Below are 13,757 nucleotides of genomic sequence, written 5' to 3'. Positions count from 1 at the left end.
GTTGAGTTGGTGGTCGATTCTATCGAATTAACTCACCCAATTTGGCGGAGTTAGTTGAGTTAATTCGGGCGGGTCGGTTTTGTTAGATTTTTTGAAATTATATTTATATATATTCAAATTTATTTATTTATATATAAATAAGAGAAGTAATATATATATATATATATATATATATATATATATATATATATATTTGACATACCACACATGCATTATTTTTTTTATTTTTATAGGTTGTCGCCTGGCATTTACTGCATCCATACTTGGACTTTGTGAGATCATATTCGTGAGATAGGTTGGGTTAACATGGATTGAGTTAACATAAAAATGTAATATATATATATATATATATATATATATATATATATATATATATTGAAAAATATGATACTAATTAGAAAGTGTAATACTTTTGAAAAAAAAAATACTCTTGTATAATACATTTCTTCGTCTTACTTAAGTAAACAATTTCTTTATATCATCTACATTTCATCATCTTTCTTCAATTGTTTATCTTCATATAGAATATTGGTACTACTCTATATACAAGAATACACAAACTGGGAAGAGGGAGAATAATGGAGAAAAGATAAGAAGATTAAAAATGGGTAAAACTGTAAAAGAAATGGGGGATGAAGTTGGGAGGAGGAAGGTAAACACATTGCAGTGATTGTACTTTTTTCAAAAAAAAAAAAAGAAAGAGAGAGAAGGTAAACACATAGTACTTCCCGATTGGTGAACATATGTATATTTGATTTGATTGCACAGCCCACTAAAAATAGGGCAAAGTAAACACATAGTACTTCGTGATTTGGTGAACATCTTCTTCTTCTTTTTTTTCGAAAAGATTTGGTGAACATCTCTGTATAGATTACTTGTAAAAAATATAAGGACATTTATTTTTAGAAAGTGGACAATATTTTGAGATGGATTAAAAAGAAAAGTAAGATATATAAAATTGGACAAGAGAGTAATACTTTTTAAATACAAAATATATAAAAAAAATTTAAAAGTATTCCACTTTTCTTTATAAATAATTAATACTTTATTTCTAGTTAGTATTATATTTTTTTAGTATAAGTATTATATTTTCATATTGACCTGACCATCTTGAGGATAAGGATAGTGAGATATTATGTTTTTGCCTTATTTGTTTGGTTCGTGGATACTTTTTTTTTTTTTTTAATGGAAAGGGGACACCCGAAAGTAATGTACAAAAGCTATCTATAACCAACGATATTGCGCCATTGGGAATTAGGATACCCAGCAACATCAGCACCTAACATTTAGCTAGGAGACAAAATGCTTTTCTTGACAATTCCATGCAAATCATGGAGATAAGAAAAAGAAAGAAGAGAAAAGCGCCTAATGGTTCGTGGATACTTTATTCTTTAAAAAATTGATTCTTCAAATTTAAGAAAAATGATTTAAAAAAAACATTTGTAAGGATTTTATTTTTCACATTTTTTAAAAAAACAAATCAACTTATTTTTTACCAGCCAAATAATAAAATTAATATTTTAAATAATTTATTTTTATTGAATTTTAGTTTACTTTTTTATTTTTCAAGAATCAAATGAGTTGTTATTGTGTCTAACCGACTATGTTTGCCTCATCCACAACAGACTAGCTAAACAAAAATCTTAAAACTTAAACAGACCAAGTTTAAAGAGTTTTTAATGCCGATTTAAGGCAAAGCTATAGCTAGAAAGTTTGCTAAATTGCCAATTGTACTACATGCCAATTGACAAAATTTCTATTTTTTGGACATAGGATAAATTGTACAAAATAAAACATGTAGTAAATAAATACTGTAAAAAATAAAAGTTGGTGTATATCACATGCAAAAAGTGATAGCAGATAGAACAAATTGCTAAATTGTCCACTGCTCTCAACCTTACCTTTTTCAAAAGCATTCTTATAAGATTTGTCCTATCTTCCAGAATTGTTAGTCCTACCCTACTTAGTTTATTTTCCCAAATTAATCTACTTATAAAAAAACTAAATGAAATAAAATCTGATTAATTAAATTAAATAATATAAAATGAGACAAAAACAAATACATTAAATAATATATTGATAGGGATTAACATTTGATGCATATAAGGCGGTATTAGTAGTAAATGAATATTTAAAGTATGAGGTGAGCAGACATGAATTGCAAATTGCGTTCGAACAATTGTATGATTGTATGAAAATACGGTTACGATACCACGTAAGCTCTCATGCAACCTTTGAATTTGATTGCAGAAAATTAAAAAAGGTTTCATAACCACAATCCGCATTTTCCATTTCCGGGAAACGGACGGATCGGAGCCACCCAACACTCAACACAATACCATATCGCCGTATATACATACGTTCATGCCAATACGATAACCTTGGATGCTCTGATCTGCGCATATACTGTATATATATTATGTATTTATATATATAATCACGCTTTCATACTTTTCCTCACCTTCACTCCACCATGGATCCCCGGCTGAATAATGTATTGCGACTACTTTTCATGGCGGTTTCTTTTTTCGCCGCCTCCGTTACGACGGCCGAGTACATCAGGCCTCCGCGCCGCAAAATCTTGCGTTTAACTAAGGATCCATTCTCTTCTTCTGATCCTCACCAGGTAAGATATTGGAAAACAAAACAAAAATTGAAGAAAATAGGAAAACGAGATTATCTGTGATTCTGTGAAATTACCGTTTGTCTTTCTGTTTATTTCGTAAAATTTTCTGTTGGAGTGGAAGTGTTTCCGTCAATTTTGGAAAACAATGCCGGCGAAATTTCAGAGAGGAAACCGCCTCAAACCCTAAGAATTTTATTTAAGCTGCAAAAAACAGTAGGTTACTATGACTTTCATTTTTTGCAATTTTTTGAACTGAGTAAATCCATTTTTAATATATTTGATTCCGGTGAAGCTGGGAACATATCGTCATTTATGGATATTCATACGTTTGAATTTCGGGGGCAAAATATCAGTTCTGGAAAATGATTTGGGGATTGGTGTTTTTAAGTTTTGAAAATGACTGCAGGTTCACATATCCTTATTATTATGGATTCTGAAGCTTGTATTTTCTGTTCATAAGTTTGAATTTCGGGGGCAAAATATCAGTTCTTGAAAATGATTTGGTGATTGGTGTTTTGAAGTTTTGAAAATGACTGCAGGTCCACATATCCTTAGCGGGGGATAAACATATACGAGTATCCTGGGTCACTAGTGATAAATCATCTCCTTCGCGTGTGGAATATGGCACATCGCCAGGAAACTACACCTCAGTAGCTGAAGGAGGAGAAACTAAAACGTATAGCTATCTAGTATACAAATCAGGGTATATCCACCATACTGTGATTGGACCGCTGAAGGATGATACTGTGTATTACTATCGGTGTGGGGGGAAATATCCCGAGTTTCAGCTCAAGACTCCCCCTTCCAAGTTCCCAATTATGTTTGTTGTGGCAGGTGATTTGGGGCAGACTGAATGGACTAAGTCGACTTTAGGCCACATACAGCAATGTAAATATGATGTTCTTTTGCTCCCTGGAGACCTTTCATATGCTGATTACATTCAAGCCCATTGGGACACCTTTGGTATGCTGGTGCAGCCGCTTGCAAGTGCTAGGCCATGGATGGTGACACATGGGAACCATGAAATAGAAACGATTCCGTTAGTTAAAGAATGGTTTCTGTCTTATAACGCGAGGTGGGTGATGGCCTTTGCGGAGAGTGGATCCAATTCAAACCTGTATTACTCATTTGACGTGGCAGGGGTTCACGTTGTGATGCTTAGCTCTTATACTAGTTTTGATGACCACTCTGATCAATATCGTTGGGCGAAGGTTAGTTGAGCACTTGAGCTCTCAGTTGTTTTCAAATAACTAGTAGTAACGCTCTTTTGTGATCATTAATGTTCTTTATAACCCATTGCCCATTAAACTATAGGCTGATTTTCTTAAAGTAGACCGCAAAAAGACACCGTGGTTGGTTGTGATATTCCATGTGCCATGGTATAGTAGTAATAATGCCCATCGAGGGGAAGGTAATGCCATGAAGGCAGCCATGGAACCTTTGCTTTATGCTGCTGGTACAGACATTGTGTTTTCTGGCCATGTGCATGCTTATGAGCGCTCGGTATGCCTATATCTGATCTTCTTCTTCTCGTCCTGATTATTATTATATTATTCTAATTCATTTTCATTGCACAACCAGAAACAAGTTTACAAAGACAAAAATGATCAGTGTGGTCCTATCCATATAACCATAGGTGATGGAGGAAACAGAGAAGGTTTAGCAACCAGGTGAGTATTCTGTATGGTTGTAAGCTTGATTTTGGGATTTTGCTGATCCCCAATAATTTCATGGGGATAACTAACTTGAATAAAAAGGTTTTATCCTCGGACTTACAACTCGATCCAACCTATGGCTTTCTTGAAGCATTGTGTGCAACATGTTTACGAGTTTTACCCTCTTGCCTCCTCTGTTCTTTACAGAACATTTAAACACGAGTTTCAGAGTTTTAATGCCGTGAGAAACTATGGCAGGTACAAAGATCCCCAACCAGTATGGTCTGCGTTTCGCCAAGCAAGCTTTGGTCATGGAGAGTTCGAGGTTGTCAATTCAACTCATGCACATTGGAGTTGGCATCGGAATAATGATGATGAATCAGTGCAGTCTGATAAGGTTTGGGTTACCTCATCATGGAGTAATCCAGCATGCAATGGCAAAAACAGCAAAGAGGGAAGGAAAGTCCTGAACTCCTGATGGCCCCTTAATGTCAAAGTTGCTGGTCAACCTAGATGTACTTTCCATATGTATATACACAGTAGAATGACTGAATGAGAGAATTGTTGTATGTGTGCATTGTTCTCTCGGTCAAGTTCTCGTGTTTGTAAGGTTTAGTGTTGCTGTTTTTAAGGGTTGTTATAAACATGCCCAAGATTTCATGGTTAAGTAGTGTAGTGGTACTAATTTTTTACTTTATCTTAGAATGTTAAAAGAGTGATTTTTAATCACTTCATCTCTAGGTTGCTAAAAACATGTATTCCATTTGTTACACATATGGTACAATGTATCAAATGTAGTTTGAATGTTTATTGTTATTGTGAGTTGAATTTGAAACTTTGTAGTTACTAAGATAACAATTTGGTTAGTGGGAAAAGTCACTCCTACTCAGGCAGTTGACTTGCTAATCACAATGTTACAAATTCGACTCTTAATGTGACTACAAGAGTCAACTTGAGTCACAATGCGATATTTATTCAAATGCATTTTTGAGTAGTAGTTGTGGGTTTTTTTTACCCTAGTCATTAAAAAAAATAGGGAAAATGTGCAAATAAGCAATCGAACCATTTGGGAATCAGTAATTAAGCCATTGAACTCAAATAAGCTATTGAACTAAGAAAAACAAAGCAATTAAACCACTAAACCAGAAAAAAATAACAATTAAATTTTTATCAGGTCATTTGTCTATTATGGTGACTAGCGAAAATTTTCAGTGTCGACAGAGTTGTCGCCGGTCGCCCGAAATTTTCGATTGTCGTTGTTGGTCGGAATAGGTAAATAACATGTTAAAAATGTTAATTGTTATTTTTTTTTCCTATTTAGTGGTTTAATTGCTTTGTTTTTTTTGAGTTCAGTAATTTGTTTAGAGTTTATTCGAGTTCGATGACTTAATTGCTAATTCTCAAATAGTTTGATGACTTATTTCTACCTTTTCCAAATAAAATTGAAACCATATTGATGCTTTAGGCAAAAGGATTTAAGTTGCGAGAAGGAATTATCAAAACTAAAAATAATAAGTGTGGATGTTCACAAAAAAAGGAAGTTGAAGTGTGGCGACCGCAAGCCTCAATGAGCTGCAGATGACAATATTACCCTTGATTATTTGGTCTTGGGTTCTATATTATATTGTTATCTGACAGAGTAAAGGCCAATTTGGTCTAAAATATGGGAGTAGTTAATGCGGAGTATGAACATTGGGTTTTGACCTGGTATTTGCTACGGCTCAAGTTGGAAAGTTTCTTGATTTTGGAAACCAAACCCTTCCTCCCTCTCTCTCTGCTCTCAATCATTTCCTAATAATCTGCCGAAATTTCTTTCCTTTTTGGACACCCATTTGGCGAAGATGCATGATTTTTGCTTCACAATACCCTACGGTTTAGTTCTGGTGTGTGGTGGAATCGTTGGATTTGCCAAGAAAGGAAGCATAGCTTCCCTGGGTGGAGGCCTTGGCACTGGATTTTTGCTCATCCTAGCTGGTTATCTCAGCCTCCAAGCTTTTCACAAGCGCAAGAACTCATACTTCGCCTTGATTGTTGAAACTGGTATGTTGTCTCATCTCTGTATTTTTGTGTGTTGTGGCTTTTTACCCGTGATCTATAAGTAATTCTGGGGTGATGAATGCAATTTGATTGGTTCTACAACATTGGGTTCTGTAATTCTGCTTTAGTGTTCAGATCTAAGGATACTATGTTGTGTTCGTTTGTCTTTTTCTCCCTTTCTCTATCAGTTTTTATGTGTTTGAATTGCTTCTTTAGGTGTGAAAATGAAATTTGCTTTTGGAGATTTTGCCATTTTTAAGTTGTTCTTGTTTGTTCCATTATAGATTTGTATGTGAAGGTGTTTATGATTAAAGTCTTACTAATTATCAAGCTCTTTTTGCCTGTTTTGGTTTCCATCTTAATTTCTTAGACTTGGTTCTTGATGTCTGACACTAACAATGAATGAGATGGACCGAACACTATGTTGTCTTGGCTATCCTTTTAATATTGACACAAAATGTATGAGAAATCATGGATTGATTTTGCCTCTTGGATGGTACTTTGGTTTCTACAAGTTAGTTAAACTGTTAGAGTACAAAGAAAAAAATGGGAAAGAATTGCGTTTACCAGACTGGCCCTTTTGATTCTTTAGCTTTATCTGCCAATTATGCTTTCATATATGTTTTCATATCGTGAATAATGTGGTGATTGAGCTCAACTAGATCATAATCCTAACATAGTTGGGCTAGGCTATATATCGTTCTCCGTTCTATTCTATGAAGCAAAATCCATCATGAACCCTTGAACTAAATGTCTTTTTTTAATATTTTCAGTTCTATTCTATGAAGTATGTCTATATCTACCCTCTATATAATCAATCAATTCATCCTCAATAAGGGCGATACGATATGTAATTCATGGGTCTTTCTTGTATTCGTGCTCATCAGTCTTTAGTATTCTTAGCGTTTATCTTATGGATATTTTGCTTTTTAATCACCCAACACTTTCTGCGGTAAAGCACAGCTTGGTAGAGGCCATTTAATGAAATGTTCCTTTTACCCTTGCGGGTATTTACAATTAGATAACATCCCGATCACACTTAATTTTACAGGAATGTGCCAAACGTTTAGGTTGCTTGCCATTTGCCAATCCTCCTCTTTTACCCATCTTTTCTTTCCTTTGTCATTCCCGGGACTAAGTTGATGAAAACTAATTAAGCATATTTTCTACACGCTAAACTTCCTTCCTCATTTCATTGAAGCTAGATTGTTTACTTAATTTTTCGTGGTTATATAACAGTTTGTGCTGCCGTGCTGACTTGGGTCATGGGACAACGCTACATGGCAACCTCGAAAATAATGCCTGCGGGTGTTGTTGCCGGGATCAGGTAACAACACAGAAGAGTGAACGATGCAGAATCACTCTGTCTGATTATCAAAACCTACATGCTCGATTGTTTCTTTATGCGATCTTCTTAGCAGATTGTTTGTGTGTATGTTTTGCAGTGCACTTATGACGGGATTTTACCTGTTCAAGATCGCCACTGGTGGGAACCATTTCCCCTCCAAGAACGAGTAATGAATCAATTGTGTGTTCTTGTTCTGATTCCACATTGTTTTGTTGGGTAATCCAGATTGAGGTCCTCACATTGTGAACTTAACAGTTTCGTTTTGTACAACATAGCACTGTCCTAAGCATAGAAAGTGTTTTTTTTTTGGTCTCTCCTATCATGTTCGTCACGTTTATAGCGTCTGTTCTGACAAATGAAAATGCTCAAAGATTTATCCAAACTTGTAATGTTTTGGTGCATTGTTAGTGAATGAGCTCTAAACTTGTTTTCTTCATAAAACCAATTGGATTTTTGAGTCTCATGTGGGGGTGCACACAGGCTTACGGAATAAGATGTTCATTGAAAATGTGATTGATGTCCATCGATACAAGTCTTTTAAGTGAAAATTGTTGCCATCAATATGGAATATAATTTTGATAAATGTACTACACTTTCAATGAATATTTAGCAAAATTAGCAATTCTTTTGGTCTTTGTGCTCATGTGCATATTTGATATAACGATTTCAATAAAAATAAACTAAAATTGTCACCTCATGCAAAATGAGGAGGTTAATTGCAGGCCCAAATGCTTGTACATTGATGTTTATAACATGACTAATTCTACCCGTATTAATATTCTCAAAAAAAAAATTCTATCCGTATTAATAAAATTAAACTATCAGTTTATTTTAAATTGATCAATCAATTTAATTATAACTCATGAAACTTTAGGTAAACTTGTCAATGAGGAAAGAGAGATGAGGTATGGAATGATTGGAATCATCAAAATGAATATTCCATTAGTGTTATACTGTTATTCCATGCCAAAGATATGGTTGCCTTGCCACTTATGGAATTGGTGTAAAAGTCGAAGATAAAAAAATATCACCTCCACTGAGGCTCGAACCCACCCCTTCTCATGTGGGGTACAACCCAGTGTCACTAAATCACATGGTCTTTGGCAAATGAAGGTGTTTTTAATATTTTAATAAATTCAAAAAGTAAAAGTTGGAGTATTATTATAAATGTTAAACTAAAGCCCTATTTGGAAGAGTGGTAAGATTAAAGAGGTGACAGTAAAATTGAAACAACTGGATCACTTTTACGAACATCTCCAACAAAGGTTTTTTGATGGTTTTTGCCCTTTTAATAAAAGTGGATAGTGATTTTTGGTTGATTTTTTGTCCTGCAAATTTTAGTTTTTTTTTTGTGGGGCTTGCCAGGTGAGAAAAAAGGAAAAACAAAGTGAATTAATTCCGGCATGGAGCGCAAGAATCGCGCCTAGTAGGTGCGTGCTAAGCACGCCTACTGGGCACGGATGTAGCCTGTTTTTCGGGTCTTGCCCTCCTTTCTCTTTCATAATGGCACTTCAAAAATTGTGAAAAATCAAGAGCGGATGAGGATGCTCTAATTGCTTCAACTATAATGCATCTAAATGACTCTTTGAAAAATGATTGGAGTAATGAATCACCCAACAACACTAATTAGTCAATCCAAAAATTGGTATTAGTGCTACTAAATATAGCTGCTTTTATGGTTTGGAACACCATTAATCAATCCTACAATCGTAGAGAACATGTGCAGGCAATTCAAACACGACAAGAGGAAATGTGGCCTCAATTTTGTATTGTGACGGCTACATTGGACCTTTGATGCAAGTATGCAACCATTTTGGGACACTAATTCAGCGCTTTCTTCTAGCGATCTCTATAGCCCCACGACGACAGTGCCTTCCCAACCACACTATTTCCCAGTTGCCCCAGACTCTTCTTTTTCCCATTTCTCACCACAAAGCCTTTCCACTCCCATTTTGCGTCCACCATATATTATTCTTCTCTCTATTTACATGAATAAATAAATTGCCATTTTCTTGGTTTTACAGATCAACAATGTCTATCTTACCTCAACGTAGCCAGCCTTTCAGAGCCTTACGCCGTGCCCCAAGTCGCTGCAACTCCGGCCGTTTCCCGGTTTCTTTACGCATCTACTGCTCCACCACCACCACCACCACTACTACTAAGCCACCGGGCCAACCCCGGCCACTAGTGGTTGAGCCGCCAGTGGTGGGATTGGAGCCGAGACTCTCGACCAATGCGGCTGAGTTTGTTAGTACTGCTAAAACGTTGCTCAATGATCCTAGCTTGAAATCAACATGGTCTCACCGTGCATGGGTGGCGTGTGGGTGCACCACCGTGCTGGTTTCTCTGGCCAAGTCTGTTGCCGGTGCAACCGTTTCACACGCTTGGTTCGAGCCCATTTTAGCAGGCTATATCGGGTACGTGCTGGCGGACCTTGGTTCCGGAGTCTACCACTGGGGTATTGACAACTACGGCTCCGCCAAGACTCCGGTCTTCGGAACCCAAATCGATGCCTTCCAAGGTCACCATAAATGGCCATGGACGATCACCCGGCGCGAGTTCGCCAACAATCTGCACGCCCTGGCGAAGGCGGTGACGTTTGCTGTTCTTCCCATGGACCTTCTCTGCAACGACCCAGTTTTCCATGGCTTCGTTGGGGTGTGCTCAGGCTGCATTATGTTTAGCCAGCAGTTCCATGCCTGGGCACACGGCACAAAGAGTAAGCTCCCGCCGCTAGTGGTGGCGCTCCAGGACGCCGGAATCCTGGTTTCCCGATCTCAGCACGCGGCACACCACCGGCCACCGTATAACAACAATTACTGCATTGTGAGTGGAGCTTGGAATGCGGTTTTGGATGAGCTGAAGGTTTTCGAGGCATTAGAACTGGTTTTGTTCTTCAGGCTTGGAGTTCGACCCCGGTCCTGGAGCGAACCGGATTCTGAATGGACAGAAGAGGAGGAACCTGAACCTGCTTCATTGCTTACTTAGCAAGGAGTTTGATTATTTCATTTTGGATTCATCATTGTATAAATATTTGCATTGTTTGTTAAAACAGTGCTTACAATTGACACAGGAAAAATGTTCATGTATGGTTTTCACAAACTCAAAAAAATTTCTTTAATAGATATGGTACAGTACGAGAATTCAGAAACAAGAACCTCAATTTCTTTCATAACACAATAACCCGGGAAGTGCTCAAGCTGAATCAGATCCAGCATAGGAAGAGATAGATGATACACAAGGAAACCAATATCGGCGTCTGCCATCACGGTGCCCATCATCAACCATAGCCAGACCTTCCTGTATATCAGAATCGTGGCTTGTGATAATCAGATAAAACCTAGATGGAACTCAAGTTCTAGGCAACGTGTTAAAGAAATAGAAGCAAAAACTAACCTTTAGCAGCGTTTCAAGGGTATCAGTTGCTCGACCAGAGGACCAATTCAAGCGTCTTTGTACCTCATCAACTGTAACAAAGCCTTGAGTCTACAAGAAAGAAGATGCTTGAGAATTTGAATTGCATGATAATTGATCATATGTAAATGTTACAAGAAAATTCAAACTGTCAAACCTGGGCCAGCTCTAAAATTTCATTGTGATCCTTGTTTAATTCAGTTGGGACAGAACGAACAAGCTTCCTTTTTCCAACTGAAATCACCTCAAAACCATTACCCAGTACCTGGAAGATGATTTAGATGTAATCAAATTGCAAAATAAAGTAAATGGCATTGGAAAACGTTTTCATATTCTCGGAATTGGAGAACAAGTACATTTTAGAGTAAATCATCATGTTTTCCAAGTTTCCAACGGAAAATGCTAACTACTAGGAAAAATTTTAGAGTACTAAAGGAAAATGGATAATGTTTTCTGTGTAGGCAGTAGGCACACATCCTATCAAAATAATGGCGAATATTTGGCCAAACCAGAAGGGCTATAGTGAAGAAGATATATAAATTCTAAAGTTCTAGACTCCTACTTATCTCAAAAAGGGGTTCTCAGTTAATCATCTATAATTAGGGAAATAATCCAGCAGAGTGGATATAAGGAAAATGTTCCAGTAAGCCATCCCAATTCCCAGAAATGTAAACATGCACAAAAGAAGGAAAAGAAAGGAAGGGATGCAGATTTCCTTCAAGACATTGTGGTTCCTTTATGATACTGTGTCATTTCATCTTAATATCCATTTCTCCATACGCAAATGTGGTCAAGTTTGAAAAACTATCTAAATACTCTGTCAGTCGATCATGAACCATGAAGCATATTTATGAAAAGCTTGCAGCCCAAGGACCAACAGTCAGCAGAGGCATGCAGTTGACCCAATAAAAGAATCATGCAAAGTAAAGTCAGTCTGTTCAGTAGAACAGTATGTGCTAATACCTTCAGCTTGCTTATAGCACGCAAACAGTCATCCTCGGACACAGTTTCACGAGCACCCTTCCTTTTCTGAACAAGAATTTTACATAGCTCCTCCAAGCTGATCAAACCTCCATTATGAGGCCGTGTTGCCAAACAAATATCAATAATTTGTACCCCTGCCTAGACAGGTACAGTAATGTTACAGTTCACATCGCAAAGCACATTGAAAACAAGAAATGAGCGATGTCACATTCATGATAAACAAAGATAATCTTTAGGTATGTAACTAACCAAGTTCATAATAGAAGTCACCAATTCCTAAGAGCTCCACCCAAAAACCCTTGTTTGAGGCAAGAGGGTCTACTCCTATTTTGGCACACATCTCATGAAACTGTGATCTGAATGCAGGATTCTTCCGGATGTCATTCTGAAAATTAAAACAAATGAAGTTGCTAACTTTTAATTATTACACATACTAAATTAGAAAGCAGCAAAAGTTAATGGTAAATAAATGAAGATTTTATTCCATGAATTCACAAAGTAAATTATAAAAACATGTATATGTAAATACAAAATTACAAGTCTATGAAAAATTCAAACATTATAAGTCCAAGTAAATTATATTCCAATTTCAATCAGTAACCTCCTGCTGGCCTCTTAATATCCGAAAATGCAGTTTATTATATTCAAATCTGCAGTCAATTTCAATGTTATCAAACGAATACCTAAAATTGACAACAGAAATTGATCAATAGAACCTGTTTCTGTCAAGTATAACAACCACATAAAGAAGAAGAATAATAGTAGTAGAATTTGAAGAGAAAAACATCAAACAATTAAAATCAACCGGTGCAATGTTGCAAATTTTAGGAAAAAAATACATTAAAAAAATAATAATAAAACCTTGTGTTTACGGGCAAAGTCTTCGAGCTGAGTGCGAAAAGTAGCGAGCTGCTCCTTCATAAGATCCGTTCTCAGTTTGGCCACATTTTCACCGAGCAATCGGTATTGATCCTTAATACAGAGGCAATTCAAATGAATTAGCCGAGTAAATTATCAACTAAAATCAACGCCAAACAACGAATTTAGTTTGAGAGAGAGAGAGCAAAAAACCCTAGCTGTGGCGGCGTTCTGTAGTCCTCCGATTCCCGGCCTCCGCCTCATTTTGTAGTCGAAGATTTTGGGTTTACGGCTTCCGGTTCAATCTCCGACTCTCTACTCTTTGGTTCGTTGGTGATGATCTGTGTGTGTATGGTTGGAGGCTTGGAGGATAAAAGAGGAATATTGTACATTTTAATAAAAACTTTGATTTCAATTTATCATGCATACTCTATTTATTCTTATTTTTTTCTTTTTTCTTTTTTTTTTCCCCTTAATGAATAAATAAGTAAAATTAATAAATTATAACTATTATTTAAAAATATGTATTAAATAAATTTATTTTTGTACAATATTTGACGGTGTGCATTACTTTTACTTATTTTGACATATAATATAGATCAAATTCATTTTTAGTTTTTCATTATTTTATCACATTTATTTTTTATTTTAATTTTATCACAATACATTATTAGTTTTTATTTAATTGTCACAATTAATCATTCGTTTAAATTTAATAGAGAGGACTAACATGTAAAAATAAATACTCCATTTGTCTCATTTTGTAAAAAGTGTTTAGTAAGATTCTTATTTAAACAAATAAGATATAATATTATTTTTTTAACTTTATCATTCT

At 36.0% G+C, this 13,757-nt stretch overlaps 4 protein-coding genes across 4 annotated transcripts; 3 read left to right on the top strand and 1 right to left on the bottom strand.

Moving 5' to 3' along the window:
- The first annotated feature begins 2,151 nt into the window (after window positions 1-2,151).
- LOC116023319 (purple acid phosphatase 18) lies at window positions 2,152-5,116 on the top strand. The gene is made up of 5 exons (XM_031264309.1): window positions 2,152-2,626; window positions 3,166-3,837; window positions 3,941-4,129; window positions 4,208-4,296; window positions 4,540-5,116. The coding sequence occupies exons 1-5, from the start codon at window positions 2,474-2,476 to the stop codon at window positions 4,757-4,759; spliced, it is 1,323 nt and encodes a 440-aa protein (XP_031120169.1). The 5' UTR covers window positions 2,152-2,473; the 3' UTR covers window positions 4,760-5,116.
- Window positions 5,117-5,950: 834 nt separating this feature from the next.
- On the top strand, window positions 5,951-8,126 carry LOC116022030 (protein FATTY ACID EXPORT 6-like). The gene is made up of 3 exons (XM_031262577.1): window positions 5,951-6,321; window positions 7,558-7,645; window positions 7,764-8,126. The coding sequence occupies exons 1-3, from the start codon at window positions 6,123-6,125 to the stop codon at window positions 7,834-7,836; spliced, it is 360 nt and encodes a 119-aa protein (XP_031118437.1). The 5' UTR covers window positions 5,951-6,122; the 3' UTR covers window positions 7,837-8,126.
- A 1,544-nt stretch (window positions 8,127-9,670) lies between these two features.
- On the top strand, window positions 9,671-10,789 carry LOC116022715 (fatty acid desaturase 4, chloroplastic). Its single transcript, XM_031263555.1, has one exon. It carries the CDS (start codon window positions 9,698-9,700, stop codon window positions 10,652-10,654), a length of 957 nt encoding a protein of 318 aa, XP_031119415.1. The 5' UTR covers window positions 9,671-9,697; the 3' UTR covers window positions 10,655-10,789.
- LOC116022716 (vacuolar protein sorting-associated protein 22 homolog 1) lies at window positions 10,670-13,293 on the bottom strand. The gene is made up of 7 exons (XM_031263556.1): window positions 13,136-13,293; window positions 12,926-13,036; window positions 12,314-12,449; window positions 12,044-12,198; window positions 11,238-11,345; window positions 11,063-11,152; window positions 10,670-10,966 (listed from the first exon to the last, which is right to left on the bottom strand). Exons 1-7 carry the CDS (start codon window positions 13,184-13,186, stop codon window positions 10,862-10,864), a joined length of 756 nt encoding a protein of 251 aa, XP_031119416.1. The 5' UTR covers window positions 13,187-13,293; the 3' UTR covers window positions 10,670-10,861.
- Between the last annotated feature and the right edge of the window lie 464 nt (window positions 13,294-13,757).

Source organism: Ipomoea triloba, chromosome 6, assembly GCF_003576645.1.
Source record: "Ipomoea triloba cultivar NCNSP0323 chromosome 6, ASM357664v1".
NCBI lineage: Eukaryota > Viridiplantae > Streptophyta > Magnoliopsida > Solanales > Convolvulaceae > Ipomoea > Ipomoea triloba.
This window is presented reverse-complemented; position numbering and strand designations above follow the sequence as displayed.